Below are 24,014 nucleotides of genomic sequence, written 5' to 3'. Positions count from 1 at the left end.
GAAGATTTTCAGCCTCTCACCTTGTGTGTTCTCTTTTAGGGTTTGTGAGTGTGTGTGTGCTTGCAAGAGCTCAAGCTCTCTTCTCCCCTACATCTTTTCATGGTATCAGAGCCTGGTTCATGCTAAGGGCTAAGCTGCAAGCAAGAGAAGCATAGGAAGCGGTACGAGGGTAAGAGCTTCAACTACTCTTCCGTATTTGTGTTGGCGACTACACCCTTGTCGGGAGCTCTATGGGAGGCATCAGCAAACGATCTCTGATTGAGGAGCTTTCTTCGCGGGACTAAAGCTGTGCTAGGGCAACTCTGTTGTCCTATACATTTTGGGGGCCGAAAATGCATTTCGAAGTTCATCTTGAGATATAGACAACCCACAAGTATTTCAATAACAACCACACACATGTTTGCTAGGCATAAGTAACCCGAGAATCACCCCTCCATATACAAACCAATTGAAAGAAACAGTGGAGGCCCACAAGTATGCCATATATGGGCATGTCCGATATACAGTTGCATAAATGCATGAGAGGATGGCTTCATGATGATTGGTGTGGAAGACTAGATCTACACATAATGCATATGCAATGAGCCAATCAAATGAATGTATGTAAGACGAGTCTAAGTGTCCCATACCACATAGGCACGTTGCACATACACGCATAGGATGGTAAACGATAGAATACATAAATGTGTCTAGAGTAAGTATACCAATCTAATGTCCCATACCACCAGATTAATTCCATACATCACTTCCTTCAGAATAGAAGTTTTAGGCGGAGTGGCTAGCTCCTTTTGAGACTTAAATTTTGACTCAAATTTTCTCTATCTAGAAATTTTATTTAATTTAATGAACTTGAACTAATCTTAATGTTGAATCTATGGTTTATTAATTAGGTTTTTAGGTTGGAAAAATATTATAGAAATACTTATGAAAAATTTGTATGAAAGGAAGTGAATATATACATACCTCCATCATTGGTGTCATTGAAATTATCTATCAAAATAATTTTGATACTCAAAGAGACGCGAGTTTTTAAACAAAATTCACGAGAAGCTTAACATTATAACAGATAAATTGATTATGGATAGGAAATACTAACCTTGAGTTGAAAAGTTGTTTGAAAGCATGTGAAATTATAAATGAAAAGCGGATAAATTTGATTTCTCAAGAGCTTAAGCAAAAATTAAATATGAATGACTAGTAACAATTCTAACAATCTTGATTAATTAAACAAGTCTAGATGATGAAAGCTTAATTTTCGTTTGAAGTTAAAATAAACTTGAATAATAAATATGAATTTCGCCATCATAAGGTTGAGTTAGGTGTAAGAGGATCGTACCTTACATATATTCGATTGCCATGATGTTCTATATTGAGAAAAATGAGAAAGCAATGCAAATGGATCAAAATATAGTTATTCTTCCAAATGTAACTAGGGTTATATTAAATTATGAATTTATAAGAAATAAAACTTATAGTAATATGGTTTGAAATTCCATGCATAAATATTTAAGCGTGATCATTATTGTAAGGATATAAATGAGAAACTTACTTGGAAGGTGTTTGAATCACTGTCAGAAAGAAAAAACTTACATAGAAATATTGGAAGAATTATTTACTAGGTTATAATGTAGGTGTTGACTAGTTCTGCTACAAGATACATTATTGAAAAGGACACAAATACTACAAGCATATTTTTCTATGAAGATTAAAATTATGGAAAATGGAGAAACAATTTGCTATGGTGAAAAAGATAAAGAGATACCAACTTCAAAAAAAAGTTATAAAATAACAAGAGAAATGAATACAAGAAGTCGAACAATATTTACATTCTTCTAATGATGCATGTATGGTCAGCTATTATCATTTTCTCAGGGGTTAATTTGGTTCTAAGGTAATGGAGTCGATTAATAAACTCTTCATCTATTATTATCGAGATGAATCATCTTCTATAGAATATCCACGTATGATGTCGATCCGCTTTAGAAGGTGACAAAAGCATATGTTTGGAGTAAAAACTGTGGTGTTTCCAATGGCTATGAAAACAAAACATTCTTCGTCATCATGCATCCAGATCTTTGACCATTCATCTTGTTGTCGGTCGTAGTAGCTGTTGAAAATTAGCATGATTTCATTCAGATATATATGCTAAATGGGTGCATTGTGTCATGAGTCACATGAGCTCCAAAGATGTATGAGGATCATGAGATGATGATCAAGTCATAATGCTATAGTCAAAAAAACAAATTGTCATAATGCTATAGTTAAAAAAACAAATTGTCATGAGGACTTGTTGAGTGTAGTTGGTGCGATGTTGTGTAATTAATTTTGGTTTTTTTGAGAGTCTTAAGGTTATGCACTATTATGATTTAAATACAATGAAAAACTAATAGCAATTTTAACAATCTAGATTGAAAAAAAGACGAAAGGAAGGAACACAATTTCAAGACAAAATAAATTTAATTACATCCTTTGTCTAGGACTAAGGATGCCAGGAGTCCTACTCAAACAGTCTAAAAAGATGTAGGGGAAAAGTATTCATGAGGTTTGTGATAGCTAGTATGGAGAATGCTGCCAAAAGACAATATTAGATAATTTGGGAAAAATCTCATACTTTGGGAATTACCTTTTTAACATAGTTTTGGCATATCTTGAGCATATTAACTCCAAATTTGTCGGACATTATAGATTTAGATCTTACTCTTCAAGATCTTTCCAATGATATGTCACATGATGGGGTTTTGAAAAGCTTGGATAGGTTCACCATGATCCCATTTTTCAAATGAGAATGGGATTTTTCCCAAATTATCTAATATGGTGTTCCAAATAGTTGGGTACGTGGATATAAATTTTAGAAACCATGTCAAAAAAGTATAGATTGTACAGCTTAGAAACCATGTCAAAAAAGTATAGATTGTACACCTTAGGTAAGGCATCAAGAAAGGTATTATGGGTAACTACCGTGATGTCCAAATCCATGACTTTTGTTGTTGAGTCCCTAACGATTCCTTCCACCCATAGAGTGATAGAAGTCCATCCCTCACAGAATGGCCATGGGGGAGGTTCATGGTTGGTGAGTTTCTATACTAGAAGATAGATATGTGGTCCAGAAGTCTCTCTGAGGACCAATAAAAGTGGTCGGGTCGAGGGTTGTCCAGCCATTTTACCGATATTGATTTTAAGCCCAAAATAGTTGAACTTTACAAGACAAAGAAGCTTGTAAGTAAATGTATTTTATCTAAATTTTTAGGTAAGCGTCTCTTAAACATTCAATCAAGAAAAAAAAAATAACAATTGAACAAAAAGCATAATTTTAAACTACCCCTATTTATATGCTATGCTTTACTATTAAACATAGTGAGAAGGCACTGAAAATTTGTTAAGATGAAGAAAGAATAAAACATATGAGTAGTCAGTATAATTAAATTAGAGATGAGGTGAGTTGAGGGATCTTGAGGATAAGTTTATAAATGTTTTCTTTTGCGAGAGTGATAAATTGGATAGTTTAATGTAGGCTTCACTAGACTACTTGTCTAACCCTACGATGGTCATTTTACAAGACTTTTCTTTTCCTTTCTCTTTGGGTCTATGAAAATATTTGGTGTTATAAAAATTTAAAGTGTGTACCCTAGAGTTATATTTATATTGGTATTAAGATTTTTGAAGCTTATAGTAATAAGTTTTTCCTAGGTTTTATCTAAGCTTTTTAGAAAGATTATTAAAGCTATTAAAAGCTTGAATTTTAGTTTCGAGGTAAAACCACTAAAGGTTATAAAGCAGCTAGCATGTAAGAGACATGGAGTCCTCCTAAACATTTACCTTTAATTTTAAAAACCTGTGCCACTCTATATTCGTGCATTCATGGCCATCGACCTAGGATTGACGATGGATATATATACACACACACACACACACACACACACACACACACACTATTATAGATATATATTTTATTATAATTTTTATGAATTAATAATCGTACAAAAATATGCTTAATTTAATTTGTGCAGGATTCAGCTTAATGGAATGTGTAAATGTGCACAAGATTATTATATGTGCAAATGTGCATAAAGATATTTTATATAACAAGACCCATTAGCAATTATATTTGGGCAAAGATTTTTATATGTACAAACCTTAGGGAGACTTCATATGGTAAATAATATGTAAAGCAATACCCAAAAGTGGGGAAAAGCAAGCCCAATTTGTACGCACATCTATTCTAAGCTCCTTGGGCTATTTTTATGAGTAAAATTCTCTAAATACTCAAGTCGTGGAAGTGGAGCTACACACTTGAGGGGGGATTGCACCCAATCTTGTCTTCTGTGTGGTATTCTCTATCCTTTACTCCTTTTACTCTTAATGGTGATGTTATTTTATTTCTCTTGCCTTGTGTTATGCTATGTTATTTGGTTTTTCAAATTAATTCAAGTCTTTGTTTTAGTTATGATTTAATTTGTGAGTTCTTTTAAATTATTTTCTTCAAGAAGTACAAAAGGGTCCCATGACATGAAATGTGATATCCTAGCTGCATACAGACAATCATCATGGCTTCAGAACTAGCCCTTGGGAGATTGCTTCTCCAGGACCTCTCCACTTGACTAGATCTTCACAACTAGTCTCGTTTCCAGGGGCTTCTCAATAAAAGACACAAAACTGTAGACATTGTGATGACATGGCATGTAACATGCCATGTTTTCACCAATTTGGGGACTTCTTGAATAATAAAAATTTCCCATCATGATATATATCACTGGAAAGGTCTCGATGAATGGATTCCAAATGTGCAATCTCTGCCAACGTTTGATTTGATTTGACAAAAATTCACCAAGCCCATTTTTCTAGAGAGAGGAGGTGTGAAAATCCTTTAGGGAAAAACATGAGAGTCCATATTTCACCTAACGGTAGATGTAGGATACCAATGCCCCTTTCACTCTTTGGCATACACAGTTTGTCCCAGGAAAGCCAAGCTACCACTCTCATGCTAATACTCCTATTACTCCATAGAAAGTCCCTTACAGGCCCCATAATTTTCTTGACTTTTACCAAAGTTAAGCACTAGGCACAGGAACATGATGTAGGCATTTTTTCAGAGGTGAGTCACTTTGTCCTGTGCCTTGTCTTTTTCCTCAGATTTGTTTATGCTATTTGCTCTTTGCTTTTTGGGTTTGTCTCCGTCCTTTTGCTTCTGTGCACACGGTTGGGTGAATGATTCTGACAGGGGCGACAATGGTCCTTTTATAAGGACACTTTGTCTTTGTCGGGGGTCGGTCCTTTTGAAAAAAAATTTTCACAGGTCGCGTGTAGAAACGCGTGTAAAAGCACGTGTAATCTGTCTGTAGAGTCTGTTCACGCGGATATACACGCGTTTCTGGACGAGTGTATACACGCATTTTGTGATGGGTGTATACACGCGTTTCTGCACGGGTGTATACTCGAGACTGCGTTTCAGAATTCATGATTTGCAGGCAACACAACTGACTTGAATGATGATATTTGTGTGAGTCAAGAGACAGCCCATGATGTACATGAAGATGTTTGTTGCAGGTTCTTTATGGATATTCCAGGTTCTTCATCCGATCCATTTGCGTACAGCAATTGGCTGATGGAGATGATGAATAATTTTGGGCGCCATCCTGGTCCGGTTGAGCTTACAAAGTATATGTATGCCCATCCCCCTCCTTCCCTGCCTGGTGTCTATACCCCTACCGCGAGTATCCAGGGCACTCCAGTGCCGTCTATTCCTTCGAGTCCGACGAGACGGCATGCAGCTTCTCCTCTTCCACATCCACCGAGGAGACATACCTCGTCCCAGACACACTCACGTACACCGTCACAGACACCATCACGTGCTCCCTCAGAGCCACCGTCACGTCAGGGCTCACAGCCACCGTCACGTAGACAATCCCCCAGTCGTGACTCCACCCGCAGCAGTAGGAAGAGTGGGAGTGGAGGATGCGGCGGGTGCTTTGGTGGGGGAGGTGGGGGAGGTGGGGGAGGTAGTAGGGCACGCGGTGAGAGAGGAGATAGAGGAAGAAGAGTTAGAGGAGACAGTTCGGAAGAGGAGGAGATGAGAGAGATGGAGAGAGTGGTCTGCTATGATGTGACGGATAGGGGCGGGATAGTGATGCGAGGGGGAGGGAGGTAATGGAGTACATGCGTGGGGTAGTATCAAACTCATATAGAAATTGTTTTATTAAATTTAAAGATCAAAATAGCCGATTAGTTGGGGAGGTGATAGATGATGTACATAGTCGGTACCCCAATCCCCCACATGCTACATTCTCGGATGTATGGGGAAGGACGCGAATAAGGGAGATCTTAAGTAATAAAAGATCTCACCTTAAAAAACTCGCATACGATGACCGGCTAAATGTAGCTGCGGGTGGCTATCCTACCGAGAAACCTGCCACTGCGCACAAACGCGAGTGGAAGGAGGCAAAGAAATGAGCAGAGGGTGGCGTGAAGAGCAGGCAGCATGTGGAGGCACGACGGATCCAGATGGAGACCATTGGATCTTCGCATTTCGGATCTGGCGGCGTCGAGTCATGGGAGGCAGAGTTCGTAAGTATCTTGCCACTTTATTTGATTGTTTACTTAATTCATTGATTCTATGATTGTTTTAATCTTACAAATTGTGTTGATTATGATACAGCGACGGGTTACGGGGAGGAAGCCCACAACCCACGATACTGCGTATGCTCACCGGCATAGCAGACGTGACACGTGGGCCATCTTCAGAGCCGAGGGACGTATTACGGACGCGCAGTTTGAGATGGCCATGAGACCATACGGTCGACAGGTACTTGAAAATTCTAAACGAATGATTTTGGTTTATTGAATTACATATATATATACTTATATACTATATATTACTTGAACAGGCACAAGCTGCTGATGATCCACCGCCGGCCGCCACTGCAGAGGGTGGACGTGAGCACTACTCATCGGACATTCCGACCGATGTGAGCTCATCTGAGCATGGAGGGAGCACTGAGTCATCATCTGGGTCTGAGTAGTACTTAGACTTATAGTATCACATTCCATATTGAGGATGTGATTGTATATATTTTCTTGTAAACTGAAGCCATGGGCTACTTCGAGATATGGACTCCCTTGTATACATGTATGAAATTTTGATAGTAATATTGAATTGATTGATCGATAGTATTACATTCATGTCTGTCTTGAATCGTGTATTGACAATGTATGCATTCATGTCGTTCTTGTCTTAATCTCCCTCGTGCATATGTTCTTCGTGGATGGTCTAATGCACAAAAAAAAAATCCAGAGAGTGCTATTGGGTGCTGGAATGCTGGAACAGTATTCAGGCACCAAATAGCACTCTCTGGATTTTTTTTTTTGCTCTCTGTTCGCGTGTATAAACGCGTCAGAACTGCTAAAACTCGCGTGTATCTACGCGGATACTCTGTAAAATACGCGTGTATTAATGCGTCAAAACTGACAATTACGTGTGTATAAGCGCATCTAAATTAAAGAAATGCATGTATAGACGCAGGTATCAACACGTCTGAGACATTTGAACTGAACAAAATGCGGCTATACACCCGTGTGTAAGCGCGTCTAAATTTAAAAAAAGCGTGTATAGCGGCATGTATCAACGCGTCTGTGAAAAGAACGCGGCTACACACCCATGTATAAGCGCGTCTAAGAGGTGCTATACACGCGCTTTTACACGGATGTCTGTGGCCGCGATGATACACGCGCTGATACACGGGCCCGCTACTTTTTTTCACAAGTCATTTTTAGCGGCTAGGAGCGCGGGTATGAGCCCGATCCCTTGTAGTGTTCCTCAAATTATCACTCTGCTCTCAGCAGCAGGAAGAGCAATGATTCATCAGCAAAACATTGAATTACCTGTTGCTTACCACTTCGCAACTTTAGTCCAGTCACCCTCCCTTTTTCATAGGCATCTTCAAGGGCCACAATGAGGGGATGAGAGAGGTACTAGCAAACAGCAAGGGGGAAAGAGGGCATCCCCATCTCATAGACCTCCTCACCTTAAACCCTCACATAAGTCTTCTATTTAAAAGCAGTTTAGAGTGTCCCCCAAGGGTGAGTGCATAAATACAGTAAACCATCTTAAATCCAAAGACCATTTTCTTCATTACCCTTGCCACCACAAAAGACCAATGGATCCAATCATATGATTTCTCCAAACCAAGCTGAAGCAGAATGCATTTCTAATTATTCTTGTGAGCCACATCCCTCCCTAGCATAGCTACAAATATGTTATCATATATGGATCTACCCATAATGAAACCTTATTGTTTCGTAGAGACACAATCTCTTGGAGAATAGGAGAGATCCTCAAGGCAATGACTTTGGTAAGAATTTTGTAAATCATTAGTTAGTAAAGTTATGGGTCTCCAATGGTTAAACCTATTGCATGGAGCCTGTTTGGGGATAAGTTTCACCTCTCCCTCCTTTAGATCTTTATCTAGGATACGAATATTGAATGCCTCTCTACATATGTTCCATACCAATTCCTTTAATGAAGGCCAAAAGGCAATGAAGGATTCCACAGATAGCCCATCCCAACCTAGGGACTTCACTGTCCCTAGCTTAAGTAGGGCTAGCCAGCAATCATGTAGTTCAACCTCTCTCTCTAGCCATCTAGCCTTTTTTGCATCCACCCTCTGGTTGATCAATCCTAAAAGTTTGTTCTTAGCTTGGAGCCTTTTTTTAACAATCTTCTTTCAAGCTTAAAGTAAAACCTAGGAACTCCACCCATCTCTTTGCTACCTAGTCAATATCCCCCAAGTTTTGCCCTTTTTCATCCCTGATCTATCCCACTAGTTACATATTTCCTTTACCTTCTACTAGTCTAAATAAGTATCTATCAAGTTTTTTCCTGGTGTTGCACATTCTCCATCTTTTTCCTCCAAGGCCTTCATTGGCAAGCTTGTCATCTTCATTTTTAAAGCATTCTTGAGATCTAGTATAAAGGCTTATCTCTTCCTCAATCAATTTCCCAACCTGACTTTTCCTTTGAATAGCCTCTAGTTGTTCACTCCATCTTCTCCTTTCCTACCTTCTCTCATTAACTCTCAATTTCCCAACCTGACTTTTCCTTTGAACAGCCTCTAGTTGTTCACTCTATCTTCTCCTTTCCTACCTTCTCTCATTGACTCTCAATTTCCCAACCCTTCTGATAATTCCTCGCATATCATTGGCAAAGGATCTCCATGAACCTTCCTTGTTCCCTCTCTCTCTTAATCTACTAATGGCTTCTTCAATGTAGGCAGTAAACAAATCATCCTTGAGCACAAGATTGTTGACCCTTAATTTCCTTTTAGGAAATTGGTTCAGTTTCTCCTCCTCCTAGTATTTCACATACCATTCCCACTTTAAGGGCATGTGGTTAGATAAGGTAGTGCAAGGGTCAATTTCAACCTTTAGGGTGTGAGGAACCCATACAGCTTGCTGGCTAAAGAATACTCTTTCAATTATGGAGAAAGAGGCATAATATTATAGACTAAAATAAGTGTGGCCAGGGTCAAATCTCTAGTTGCCCATGCTCCACCCATTAGCAAGCTCCATTTTTCCCCTCAACTCTTCCCAATTCGTTTTTTTATTGACCCATCAGTATAGTGTTTCCCCCACAACTCTTTGAATGCCTTTCAACCATGTTGAAGTCCCCCATCAGGATGCAAGGGCCCTGAATATCTAGGTTGGAGATCCATTCCCACGTTCCACACCTTACTTTATAGTTGTGAGCTCCATACACATTCACCACCCATAGCCTCTCACCCCCAATATGGATCTAAACTACATGAACCGTACCATTAGGGTGATTTGAAACTATACAAGGTTTAAGATTTTTTTAAAGAATGGTCATCTCACCCCACGATAGACACCCCCCCTAAGCCCACCATACAACACAGCCAATCCTTATAACTATTCCTCCTAACCTATTTAAGGCCAAAACTGTTGTGCTCCACCATACAGGCAATCATCATGGCTTGAGAACTGCAGCCCTTGGGAGATTCACTACTACACGATGCCTATGTTTTGACGATTGTCGTGGCGTCCAAATATATGTCTATAATGCTTTCTATATTAGCATCAGTAAAAATGTCCGTAAGATCATCAAAATTGTCGTCTTAATAAACGTGGCACAATGAAAGTCAAAAATTATTTTAAAAAAAACCTTATTTATATCCTTATAAATATATATGTTTCTTTTTCACTCTTTGTATATAAAAATACTTGTAAAAGTAAATGAAACCAATAAATACATTTCCATCAAATCATAACATGTGAGAATATTTGCATGTTTACAAAATCATAATTGATTATTATCAACTCTCTCATCTTGAGAAAGATCATTAGCCCCAAAAAGATCTATTGCAAGGAAAATCCCTCCACCTTAAAATCGTGTGAGAATAGACGATGCATCTATGTAGGCCTCTAAATCTTCTAGCTCTAGCTCTGGTTCCTCATTTGTTGTTGGCTCTTCGTCAAGATCACCGTCTACTGTGTCTGAAACATCTCACGTGTCTAATTGTTTGATCTCTATACCTTCTTCTAACCCTTTCTCTTGTTGTACTTCAACATGTAGTGGAACTTTATCTTGTTAGCCCACACAAATATCTACTTCATCTCCATCTATTCCATGTCTTCATATATTTGTATACTATGTGGTTTCACGTGGATTACAAACCACCATCTTAGATCTCTTGGGTCCTCCTTAAAATCTATCTTTTTGGTCTTTCCATATCTTTGTGGAGTCCACTTGAATTAATCCGGGAGTCTGTCTCTTCATATGGTTGCACGAGCTCTTGTTGTGACTACCTTGAACCACTTAACATCAAAGATAAACATATGAAACTTTCTAAAGCCAACCTTGATGATATCTTGGATGGTTCCAAAGTAATCGAGCATGTTCACATCTTTATTTGAATCACTTGCACTAGTCCTTCTTTCCTACAGAAATTTGCTTTAACACCACAATTGAATGTTGTTCTCTTCTTATCGATCCGCTGCACTTGAAAATGGCATCCATGTGACCACAGTGCTACAAATTTTTGGTAATAAAAGAAAATAGCACATCGTTAGATTAAGGAGAATTTGTAAACAATATTTGGAAAACATGTGAACATATCGAGGCTTAGAATGAATGAAATCACCTACACGCAACGGGTAGTCACAACCGTATGCAACTTCCTCATCCTCCGTAATAACTTTATCACAAAGTTTTGTGTCTTGTAAGGTTTGTTGGAGCCATCTACTTGGTGGAAAGTCTAGAAGTATAGCAAGCAATGAAGGGTATGGTTGGCGAGTTGTAGTTCGAATCCTTTGAAAAGCTTGATGAGCTTGATTCCTTTCGTTCTTGGCCTCTCCATGCTGCTCGATCCACGTTTGCATACTCTTTGAATTTAAGATGTAAAATTTATTGATCTTATCTCTCGTAAGGCCACATCCATGCTTCTCTCAATCCCTTATCCTTGTGGCTGTTCTCCAACTACCCTATCATCATCTTCCATTGACCACGGTTTAGGCATTTCAAGGTCTATGGTACTAAGAAACTCTGTGATGTATATGAGGGATTCTTGTACAAGCCATCCCATTGTCATACTTCCCTCTAGGTGATCTCTTTTGACGAACAAGCCCTTTTAGAATCTTCATGAATCTCTACAAAAAGAACATCCAACGTGAATGGACGACCCCTGCCACACCCACCTCATCCACAACATGAACTAGGATATGCATTTTTATGGTTAAGATGCTGGTTGGGAGAAACTTCTCCACCAACGCAATTGATTCTATGGCATTTAAGCGGTCTAATTCCAAAGTGTCTTTTCTTATCTCCTTCAATGAAATCCAATGCACCACAATGCCAATCTTGTATATTGTATCCCTTATGTTGTTAGTGAGACAACCTTTTATGGCCCCACAGCAGGCAAGACAAATCTTGTTGCTTACAACTAATGAAAATGAACATAAACACATCAAGACAAAACATAAACAAACCCTAAACCTATGATCATTACTCACAAGTATTTTATGCCACTTAAAATCAAGATAGTTATATGTGGTGTAGAGAAGATTATAAGCAACCAATAAAGATTATAAGAAACCAATAAAGATTAAAACAATATGCAATAAACAGCAACTTACTGCTTTGATTTGCACAATCTTGTTGCTCACAACCTTGCTCCTGTGAAAATAAACAACAACACATCAAGACAAAACATAAACAAACCTATCTTACATCAAGACAAAACATAGACAAACCCTAAACATATGATCATTACTCATAAGAATTTGATGCCACTTCAAATCAAGATAGCTATTTGTGGCGCAAAGAAGAGAAAGTTCATGTGAGAAAACGTACATAACTCTCATAGAGGTTTTGTCTAAATGAGATAAAATTTTATGAGGAGATAGAGCTAAGGTGGAGAACAATATACCTGCAAAATTTCGTGAAGAACGAACTAGAGTTGTAGAAGATATGGCAAAATTAAATTTTGCTAAAAAAAGGTGAGAACTGAAAAGGTAGTGAAATGTAAAAGGAAGGAGAGTAACAAGATAAACATTAAAAAAAGGAAAAAAATGAAATTCGGTTTTCAAACTTCCATGTGCTGACCACAAGGTACATCTGACATGAAAGATATGGAATCTGACATTTCTCTATTTTTTTAAGATATGGACTCTATTATTTTATTGTCTTAAGAGATTTGGGCAAAGATATGACAAGCAGATCTATGTTTCATGGATCTATAATCCCAGCTCTCTCATTGGTCAGGCCAATCTTTTTTTATTCACTCCTTAAGGGGCAAAATGGAGAGTCCATATTTTTCCTAATGCTAGTATGCTGCTGAAAAAGATTCTATTGGGACTAATGTAAGTGGAAATGTGGTTGCACAGAATGCAAGTCAACAATCACAATCATTGAGTGGACTAGGAGAGTCCTCATGTAGCGGTTCTATTGATAAACCATGGAGTGGCAGGCTACGTCATAATACCAGTCCTAGAAATGTAGTTGGTACATCACATAATAGAAAAAAGAAAGTGGCTCAGTCCCTTGGTATGCCTGATATTTCTGCATGGCATTCTCTTATTGATGGAGAGTCTAGTGGATCTGAAATGAGCCTTAATGAGGAGCTTGGGATACCAACAATAAGGACACCTGGTGTGAAGAAGGATTTGGAATCCATGAACACAAAGTTACGATGATCTAGAAGAGTGAAAAACCATGTGCATAGGTTGACTTACAATGGTTATGTGGCACTTCACTTTGCTTACATGACAAAAGGTGTTCAAGTTATAGAGCCCACATGTTTTGATGAGGCTATTGGAAATGTGTATTGGGAGAAAGATGCATTGTATGGAAATGAGACTTAGGATTTGGTGCCAATGCTTTGAAGGCAAGAAAGCAATTGGATGTAAGTGGGTGTAGAAGGTGAAACATAACAGGGTATATGCATGCTAAGGTGCACAAATAGTGGTGTCCCATAGTACTAAAAAACACAAGCTATTAGTCGTGGCAAAAACAACTTGAATTGTTTCTTTTTTTAAAATTATATGCATTTTTTTCCCACTCTTCTTTGGGAGTTATGCATTTGAAACAGCCTTTATTTTAGGTGAAAAAAATTGGGCCATCTTCCCCACATCACCTTCTGTCTCTCTCTCTCTCTCTTTTCCAACCACTTCTCCTTCTTTCCCACCCTGTTTGCTCTACTGTTTTGCATCCCATAGTACCCCAGTTTACTCTATTTTTCAGCTTCTCATACTAAAAGAAAGCCAATGCCTTCAAGATTAAGCTTCGTTCAACCATCGACTCTCTTAGTTACATCGACTCTCTCTCTCCCATAGTTATAGTGACTCTCTCTCACTATCCCTCTCTCAATAATACACAACTGAATACTCTATCAGGTCTCTCTCTCTCTCTCTCTCTCTCTCTCTCTCTCTCTCTCAATGCACAACTAAACACATTCTTTGATTCAAGTATGATTGTCTTCATTTTTCTCTCCTCGTTTTGCCTGTAGGAGAGTCGACTTGCACTTCTCTCCCCCCCTCTCTCTCTCTTAATACACAATTGAATACACTATCACGACCAATGTTTATCGTCGCTCAGACTCCACATTCTATTGAAAGGTTTAGTTTCTCCCAATTTTAATTTTTGATTGAATTTTGTTCAGGTTTTATTTGTTTGGGTTGAGGTGTGATGGATAATATTGCCTATATTCCAACAAAATTACTTCAACAAAATCCTTGCAAATGTAAGAATGCTGCATCAATGGATTGTACACAGTGTGCTATGGAACAATGTGGGATAATAAGGGAATATGAAGAAAAGAGGATAAGAGAGCAGCATACGAAATCAATATCAAGATATGAAGTCTTCATATAGGATGATGTTGACGACAAAAACAGACAGATGATATCTTGCAATATGGCTGGATATTTTCAGAGACAGACTCTTGGAATGGATGAAGAAATCAAAAGAGACATTTTCAGGAGATTTCTTGGCCATCCCTCCTTGAGGGGCATATATGGGAATGAAGAGAACAGTGTTGCAGCTCTTCTATGGGGTGTACACAATAGCCTTGCTATGGTGAAGCGGCCAAAATCTATAGATCAATTGTTTTTCAAATGGTCCAGTTTAATGATGTTAGTAAATGATACAAAAAAGGAGTCCTCTCAACCAAACTTGGCTGCCATGTCAAGGTTCTTGAATATGTATAGGAGACTAAGTTATATTTGACAAAATCTAGGGTGCGTGACATGGCCAATGAAGATATTCTACTATCATCATGCAAGCAACAACAACGGGGCAACTCAATTAGCTAAGAGGTGAAAGAGTTGGTGTTTGCATGGAAGAGAAAATAATCATTGGGGTAGACATGTATACACATGTACTCCATGCTAATGAAGTACATGCTAAGTTCCATGCTAATGGAACTTAGAATATTCTTTCCATCATCTCATGGCTTAGGCATGGAGTCTCTCTCCAGTAATATTATACATTTCAACAACCTTGCACAATTGTGACACATGATGTGTTGTTAGCTAGTTTATTTTTAAAGAGGATGAGATTAAGAAAGAGAAAGAGGATATAGAGATTACTTGAATAATTCTAATACACTGATCCAAGAGTTTGAAGATGTAATTCTTGGGACATTGTGTCTTGACCATCGTGTCTATTACCTTTAAACATTGCTTCAATTATCTCTTCCACAAAATCTTCTTGTACATGTGGCTCAATATCCTCTTGCATGTGTGGCTCCATATCATCATTTATGCATAGAATTTCAAACCATATTAGTACTATAAGTTTTATTTCTTATAAATTAATAATTTAATATAACCCTAGTTATGTTTGGAAGAATAATTATATTTCAATCCATTCGTATTGCTTTCTCATTTTTCTCAATATAGAACATCATGTCAATCGAATATATGTAAGGTACAATCCTCTTACACCTAACTCAACCTTATGATGGCTAAATTTATATTTATTATTCAAGTTTATTTTAACTTAAAATGAAAATTAAGCTTTCATCATCTAGACTTGTTTAATTAATCAAGATTGTTAGAATTGTTACTAGTCATTCATATTTAATTTTTGCTTGAGCTCTTGAGAAATCAAATTTATCCACTCTTCATTTATAATTTCACATGCTTCCAAATAACTTTTCAACTCAAGGTTAGTATTTCCTATCCATAATCAATTTATTTGTTATAATGTTAAGCTTCTCATCGTGAATTTTGTTTAAAAACTCGTGTCTCTTTGAGTGTCAAAATTATTTTGATAGATAATTTCAATGACACTAATGATGGAGGTATGTATATATTCACTTCCTTTTATACAATTTTTTCATAAGTATTTCTATAATATTATTCCAACATAAAAACCTAATTACTAAACCATAGATTCAACATTAAGATTCGTTGAAGTTCATTAAATTAAATAAAATTTCTAGATAGAGAAAATTTGTGTCAGAATTTAAGTTTCAGAGGGAGCTGGCCACTCCGCCTAAAACTTCTATTCTGAAGGAAGTGATGTATGGTGGTCTGGGACATTAGATTGGTTTTATATACTTACTCTAGACACATTTAGGTCTTCTATCTTTTACCATCCTATGCGTGTATGTGCAACGTGCCTATGTGGTATGGGACACTTAGGCTCATCTTACATACATTCATTTGATTGGTTCATTGCATATGCATTATGTGTAGATCTAGTCTTCCACACCAATCATGAAGCCATCCTCTCATGCGTTTATGCAACTATATATCGGAGATGCCTGTATATGGCATGCTTGTGGGCCTCCACTGTTTTTTTCAATTGGTTTGTATGGAGGGGTGATTCTCGGGTTACTTACGCCTGGCAAACATGTGTGTGGCTGTTATTTGAATACTTATGGGTTGTCTATATCTCAAGACAAAGTTGGGATTAATTGATGTGTTCAATTAATTGTTTAACTAATGTGGACAGTGTCTGAGTATAACCAATGAAAAGTGAAAGGGTATCGATTGAGGTGTCCCACTGCACGAGATGTGTGAGGGTACCGATTGAGGTATTGCACTATACGAGGGTACCAATTGAGGTGTCGTATGGCTAGTGGATTGAGCGGTGGTGTGAAGATGATGATCATTTTTGTTTTGTAAATCATGTATTAGACTTTTTATGCATGTTATTTTTTATTTGATAATCAGTGAGATGATCACCAATTTAGGTGTCGCATGAGTTTTCTTGTTGGTATCCCATGTCCATAAGAACCTCTGAGCCATGCCTTTGTGCCTTTGAGCCATGTTCGGACCTCTGAGTTTACCTTACAAGTTATGGCATCAATACCTACAGCATAATCTTATTCTCTCGATGATTTTCTTACACAACGGAGGACAGTTGCTTCCCCAAATGGGAGGATTGTTAGGTATATATTTTATCATATTTTGATGAATTAATAATCATCCAAAAATATGCCTAATTTAATTTGTGCAGGATTCAACTTAATGGAATGTGCAAATGTGTATAACATTATTATATGTGCAAATGTGCACAAAGTTATTTTATGTAACAAGGCCCATTAGCAATTATATTTGGGTAAAGGTTTTTATATGTACAAACCTTAGGGAGACTTCATATGGTTAATAATATGTAAAGCAATACCCAAAATTGGGGAAAAGAAAGCCCAATTTGTACGCACATCTATTCTAAGCTCCTTGGGCTATTTTTATGAATAAAATTCTCTAAATACTCAAGTGGTGGAAGTAGAGCTACAAATTTGAGGGGGAAGATTGCACCCACTCTTTTCTTCTGTGTGGTATTCACTATCCTTTACTCCTTTTACTCTTGATGGTGATGTTATTTTATTTCTCTTGCCTTGTGTTATGCTATGTTATCTGGTTTTTTAAATTAATTCACATCTTTGTTTCAATTATGAAATAATTTGTGAGTTTTTTTAAATTAATTTCTTCAAGAAATACAAAAGGGTCTCGTGACATTTCATGGAGACAATGTTCTTTTGTTTGGGAAGATGAAAGGTGGGACATCATATGCACATTACTTAATTGTAAATTGGAGGATGTTATATGGTTGAGGATTTTGGTGGCTTTAAAATCTAATGTATCTAAGATAAGGGTTGTAATAAGTGATTGGACCCTAGAGAGATTCATCTAGAACTTGAATAAATGGGAGGGGGTTAGGGTTCCCTTTCATGAAAGGGTGACCATTTGTAATGTTGTTTTAAATGCCTACACCATGTTCCTATGCCTAGTGCTTAACTTTGGCAACACTCAAGAAAAGTATGGGGCCTATAATAAGGGACTTTCTATGGAGAAATAGGTGTAGTAGTAGGAGAGTGGTAGCTTTGCTTACGTGGGACAAAGTGAGTATGCCAAAGAGTGAAGGAGGCATTGGTATCCTATATCTACCATTAGGTAAAATTTGGACTCTCATTTTTGTCCCTTAAGGATTTCCACACCTCCTCTCTCTAGAAAAATGGGCTCATGGTGAATTTTTTTCAAATCAAATGAATAGTTAGCGATTATTGCACATTTGGAATCTATTCATCGAGACCTTTCCAAGTATATATATCATGATGGAAAATTTTGATTATTCAAGAAGTCCCCAAATTGGTGAAGACGTGGCATGTTACATGCCACGTCATCACATTGTCTAGACTTTTGTGGTTTTTATTATGAACCCCCTGGGAACCAGACTAATTTGGAAGATCTAGTCAAGTGGAGAGGTCCTAGAGAAGCAATCTCCTAAGGGCTGCAGTTCTGAAGCCATGATGATTGCCTATATGCAGCTAGGATATCACATTTCATGGGGACAATGTTCTTTTGTTTGGGAAGATGAAAGGTGGGACCTCATGTGCAGATTACCTAATTGTAAATTGGAGGATCTTTATATGGTTGATGATTCCGCTGGCTTTAAAATCTAATGTATCTATTGGCATTTGTCCCAGGTGTAGGTCATCACTTGTGTTTTGGGAATGCCTAGCAATTAGGGGTACTTGGTCCAAAATGTGTAAATGGATAGAGAAGAGCTTGGGTATGCGAACATGTTGGGGGGACTGGAGCTTGGGTAAATGGTCAATTAGTAATGAATATATTGGTTTGGTTTTTAATATCATCAGAGCTTGTATCTTGATGGAAATCTGGTCTAGCAGGAATGCAATTGTATTTAGGAAGGCAGTATGACAGGCTTGCAAGAGTCAGACTTGATGCATAAGTGTGTTACATGTGCTGGTCGGTGTGTAATGTGAATAAAATAAGATGTTTTGAGCTGGATATGGTGATTTAGAACCTGCAAACGAATATGATCTGAATTTTGCCTCAGAGTTTGGTGAGCTTCAAACATACTAGGAATAAACCCCTAACTTTGGTCTATATGGTGCTGCAAGTGAGATTTTGGGAAGGGAAGAAAAGACCTCCCAAGTTTGGACCAAAAACTCTAAGGTGGTACCGTAAAGAAAAACAAGTTGATCGTACATTTGTCGCCCTCATAGAAAACCAGGTGCGAACCAGACCCACTATTAAAGTTTGGTCCAAGAAAGGGGGAATGCTGGAAAAACAGTCCCCTGGAGGATGCACTACAGAAGCTATGATGGAGGCCAGAATACTTTTGGAGCATCAAGAAGAGAGATGGGAATTTTTGTGTAAAATTCTGAATGAAGTTGAGAAGGAGTAGTAAATATGGACATTGTAGCCCTGATTTGGTTGTATTTGCAGTTTTTGAACAGTTTCAGTTAATATATATAACTATTATTGATCTTAAAAAAGGGAAAAAACTAAGAGAAGGATTGTAAGAGAACTTTTTGTAAAGGGCTGTCTTTTTTTAATATTAATATATATAATTACTTGTTCCCGAGAAAAAGAAAGAAAGAAACTAGTATTTAATAAAATTATTTACAAACAACTAGGTCAAATTAAGGAGACGTCTTGGCATTGGCCTGTCGTCTAGTCAAGAATCCACACATCAATGTTTGTTGTCCTTTTTTCAACAACAAAAAAGTTTCAACCGCAATCAAAATAAGCTAGGAGCGTATTTTTTCAATGTCGCCGGCCACCTCGCCTTCTCCGATGGGCGCCGCATGCTTCACTGCTCCCTGCTGGTTTTACACAATCAGCAATCTATATAAATGCATTAGATCTCCTCTGAATTTCGCAAGCCTTCTCTGCTTGAGCGTCGATTAGCACTTAATTACGTCGTTAATTACCATGACCACCATCTTCTCCAGCCAACGTCTAGCTGTGCCGGAGAGTGCACAGAAGGTGACGGATCACGAGAAACGCCATCTTGTGCAGAAATTATCCCAGATGGCCGTGCCGGAGGTGCCCCAGGAGTTCTTGGTCCCCCATGAGCAGCGGCCTCATCCCGCCCAAAGAAACACGGGCCTCCTTCCCTTCGTGGATATGGCCGGCCTTCATGAAGACTCGGAAGCGGACACCCTGAAAGAGATCGCCAAAGCCTGCGAGGAGTGGGGCTTCTTCCAAGTAGGTTAATTACATTAACGTGCCTGCGCTAGCTAGCTTTTAAGATTAGATAATAATGAAGAGGAGATAAAAGCGTATAGCTGATGTGGTCTGTACTGTTTGCTGCTGTGCTGCAGGTGGTTAACCATGGCATACCCGCGAGCGTTATTGAAGGGACCAGACAGGCAGCCAGGCAGTTCTTTGAGCTCCCCATGGACGACAAGGAAGGTTACTCTGTGAAGGATCAGAGCACTGAAGGCTTGCTCGGATATGGCCACACTAACTTCTTCCAAGGAGCCGCAAATGACTGGATGGACTCCCTCTTTGGCTACCTGGCTCCCCCCTCATTGAAGAAACTCGACATGTGGCCTTCCCAACCCGAAGGATTAAGGTCCAACCCCTTCTCTCTCTCTCTCTCTCTCTCACTGATTCACTCACTCACTCACTCACTCTCTCTCTCTCACACACACACACAGTCTCTCTCTCAGAGACAGTACACACATACACCCCCCCTTACACACGGACACACACACACTTTTTTTTCCATTATATCACATGGCCCAACACCACTTTGTGATGTGACCACTCTAGGGGCATGGTGGGTTCCTATGGCACCGAGCTACAGAACCTTTTCAAAAGTTTGCTCGCCGCATTGTCCAAAAGCCTTGGTATGACGGATGACCATCTAGAGAAGGCTTTTCAACATTACAACTTGTTCTTCCGAGCAAACTACTACCCTCCTTGCCCTCAACCTGACCTTGTTCTTGGGACACATGGACACAAGGACCATGGATGCATGACGGTTCTACTACAAGACAAAGATATGGATGGACTTCAAGTGTGCAAGGATGGCCAATGGTTCGCAGTGGATCCCATACCCAACGCATTAGTCATCAATATTGGTGATCAATTACAGGTAAAGTCCTCCAGCCCTAAGTTAACCAGTTTGTAAGAGCCACATCATTAACACACTTAAAACCACCAAACTTGTGCCATATTGTTGTCTTTAAAAAAAAGGTTTATAAATATTTAGTGATACCCAAAGATCATGTCTAATAGATGTAGCTAGTAGGGGGTCCTCATCCTACAAGGTTAATTCCTTGCTACACTCTAATAGATGTAGCTTAGTAGGGGGTCCTCATCCTACAAGGTGAATTCCTTGCTACACTTTAGTGAACAACTTTTGCCATGCTTCTCTTTTCTAAAAGATGAATTCCTTTTACTACTAGGCTACACACTAGTGAACACCTTGTGCCATGCTTCTCTTTTGTAAAACTGTAAATTTAGGATATCATCTTGATATATATATTGACTCTTTTTTATTTTTTGATTATAGATGCTAACCAATGGCAAGTACAAAAGCGCATTACACCGTGGTGTGGTGAGCAACAATCAAACTATAATGACCCTTGTTGCACACTTGGATCCTCCAGAGAAGGTTGTAACAACACACTAATTGGCACATTATAGTCAAATATCATATTTAGCTAGAGATTGAGACACTTTAATTTGAAGCATAATTGTCCTTAGACATGTATCGCATGGATCACCCCTAAAGAAGGTGGTAGCAACCCTTAGACGTATAATCAAATATCATATATAGATAGAGACTTGAGACGCTTTAATATGTTCTTGGACATATATATCACACTTCATGCTTAATGATATTGATATTTTATGTGCATGTCACTAATAGCATGAATAGCTTTTGTACTTAAGGAGAAAAGCTTGTAAAAGAGAATTAATGGTAAGAGCTTTAATAGTGGCCATAATTTGATTAACTATGTCATAAACGTATGATCTTGTATGAATGGATTTGATGGATTAAGGATATGTACATGCTTTCATCTTGCACTCTTTATTACGAATATATACAAATAGGGACTCTTGTACCTCACGAGATTGAATAATTTTTCCTGTCTTCTTTGAAACCAAAATCGATTTCGATTTGTGCCCCCTCAAACCAAAAAATCAATTTAGGATACAATATGCATGGGATATTGTGCCTACTACTACAGTACGATCATGACAATTTTTTCACAAAAAACATGAAGAATAGATAACATGTTTCAACTTTCCATGACTATATATTTTTTTCACAAGACATTGTCAATTGTTCTAGTTTGCTTTTTCATTCTCTAAATCTACTTTGTTTCACCTATATGTAGATGTGAGAAATACATAAATAATTGTTTGGTCTCCACCACAGTGACTCCACCATAGTGACATACACCATTTAGGATCATCTCATGCTTATGACATTACTTCCTTCTTCTAGAGTCGATTTTTGTAGAAGGAATGCTCGAATAGATTTTGTAGAAGGAACACTCTAGTGGTTTTACTGAAACAGAATAAATGAAAATATAAAAATTAATATTTGAATATCTATTAAGCTAGTTTTACTGATCGCATATTAAGAGTCAACATTTTCATGATGGTTCTTTGTTCCTTTTAATAGGTGCACATGTAAAGCCCACCTATTCCTCACTAAATTCGACCCCTTATATCTAGTCTACCATTTCTATTATTATAATGTTCGTATGATCCTTGAAGGGAAAGCCCCTATCTTTATGCTTTTTAAGATGATAATTTAAGTTTAGGCATCTTTTGAAAGTGAGTGAATACAATAGTAGCGCCCCCCTCCTCTCTCTCTCTCTCTCTCTCTCTTAATATCACAATAATTTCATATTGGGTGGATTTATATATTAGAAATTAGCACTAGTCTTGTAGAAAAAAACCACTTTTGTGGCTTTAAGAAATTTTTGTTTAAGAATTTTTTATTTTTATTTTTTAAAAGATATTTATATCAAGAAAATAATATCAACACAAGATATTCATTGAGAGATCAGAATAAGTGCCAAAAACATTTCAAACATATTCTTCCATAGTCATGATTTAGGTAAATAAATTAGATACTTTTTCAACACCTACAATTGTACGATTAAAAACTATTCTATATGTGCATAGGATATTGGCATGTCCATTATATCACTTAATAAAGAAACACTTTTTTATATAGGTATCCTTGAAGTAAGGCTATTGCAATATTTTTATGTTATTTTTAGCAATTTTAAAATAAGAAAGTACTAGATATATAATTTTCTTTCCCCAAAAACTTCCACCATAGGTAGAGGCATTCTAACCAATTATTCTTAAAAAGTGTCATGAAATTTTACTTTGGTTGACATTTTCATTTCCACAAAATTGCAAGACTTGTCTTTTATGTTGATAAGCACGTGAGCTCTCTCTCTCTCTCTCTCTCTCTCTCTCTCTCTCTCTCATTATCACATAAAAACTTTAAATTGTGTGAATTTATGTAAAAAACATTAACCCCCTTTTGTTAGAAAGAAAGCCACCTTGTGGCTTTAAGAAATGCTTGAAAAAAAAAAGTTAAGTATATTTATTTTGAAGAAATTTTTAATATAGAAGATATTCATTGAGAGAGAATATGTAGTGCCTAAAAGGTTTTGAAAACATAGTCTTTTTTTATGGTCATGATTTAGGCACCTTTTGTTAAAAAAATCTACCTTGTTATTTTTACATTAAAAAAGCCTTTTTATTTTTAGGTGGTCCTTAACTACTTTTTATTGGTTTTGAACTATTTTAAAGTGGTCCTCAAATACTATTTAGTGGTTCTGAACTTCTAATGAGTGGTCTAACAATATTGTTAATAAGTGGTCAAAAGTACTATCAAGTGATGCAAAAGTACTATTAAGTGGTACATGAGTACTTTAAGCTTTAAAAACATCATGTGCATTAATAGAGACCTTGTTATAGGACCACTTGGAAGTACTCTAGATCACTTTCAATTACTTATAAGTTTTTTTTATATTAAAAACACTTTAGGACCACCTGAAAGTGCTTTAGAGCTCTTAAAAGTACTTCATGGACTTTGCGAACGACTTTATAAACTAGTATAAGTACTTATACATGGTCCTAAAGTAATTTACATAGGCCCTAAAATACTTTTAGTAGCTGTAAAGAACTTTTAGGTGGTCCTATAGAGCTTTCAATGGCACAAAAGAATGTATTTTAAAGTGATACTGAAAGGCTTCCAAGCA

The 24,014-nt window shown here is 37.6% G+C and overlaps 1 protein-coding gene across 1 annotated transcript; it reads left to right on the top strand.

The window, feature by feature from the left end:
* The first annotated feature begins 19,698 nt into the window (after positions 1-19,698).
* On the top strand, positions 19,699-21,409 carry LOC147634215 (jasmonate-induced oxygenase 4-like). Its single transcript, XM_086805640.1, has 4 exons — positions 19,699-19,974; positions 20,091-20,344; positions 20,545-20,869; positions 21,290-21,409. The coding sequence occupies exons 1-4, from the start codon at positions 19,699-19,701 to the stop codon at positions 21,407-21,409; spliced, it is 975 nt and encodes a 324-aa protein (XP_086661766.1).
* Positions 21,410-24,014: the final 2,605 nt, after the last annotated feature.

Source organism: Cibotium barometz, chromosome 11 (assembly GCF_041138505.1).
Source record: "Cibotium barometz isolate CiBa-2024 chromosome 11, ASM4113850v1, whole genome shotgun sequence".
Classification (NCBI taxonomy): Eukaryota; Viridiplantae; Streptophyta; class Polypodiopsida; order Cyatheales; family Cibotiaceae; genus Cibotium; species Cibotium barometz.
Note: the sequence above shows the minus strand (reverse complement) of the source record. Positions and strands in the feature narration are given on the sequence as shown.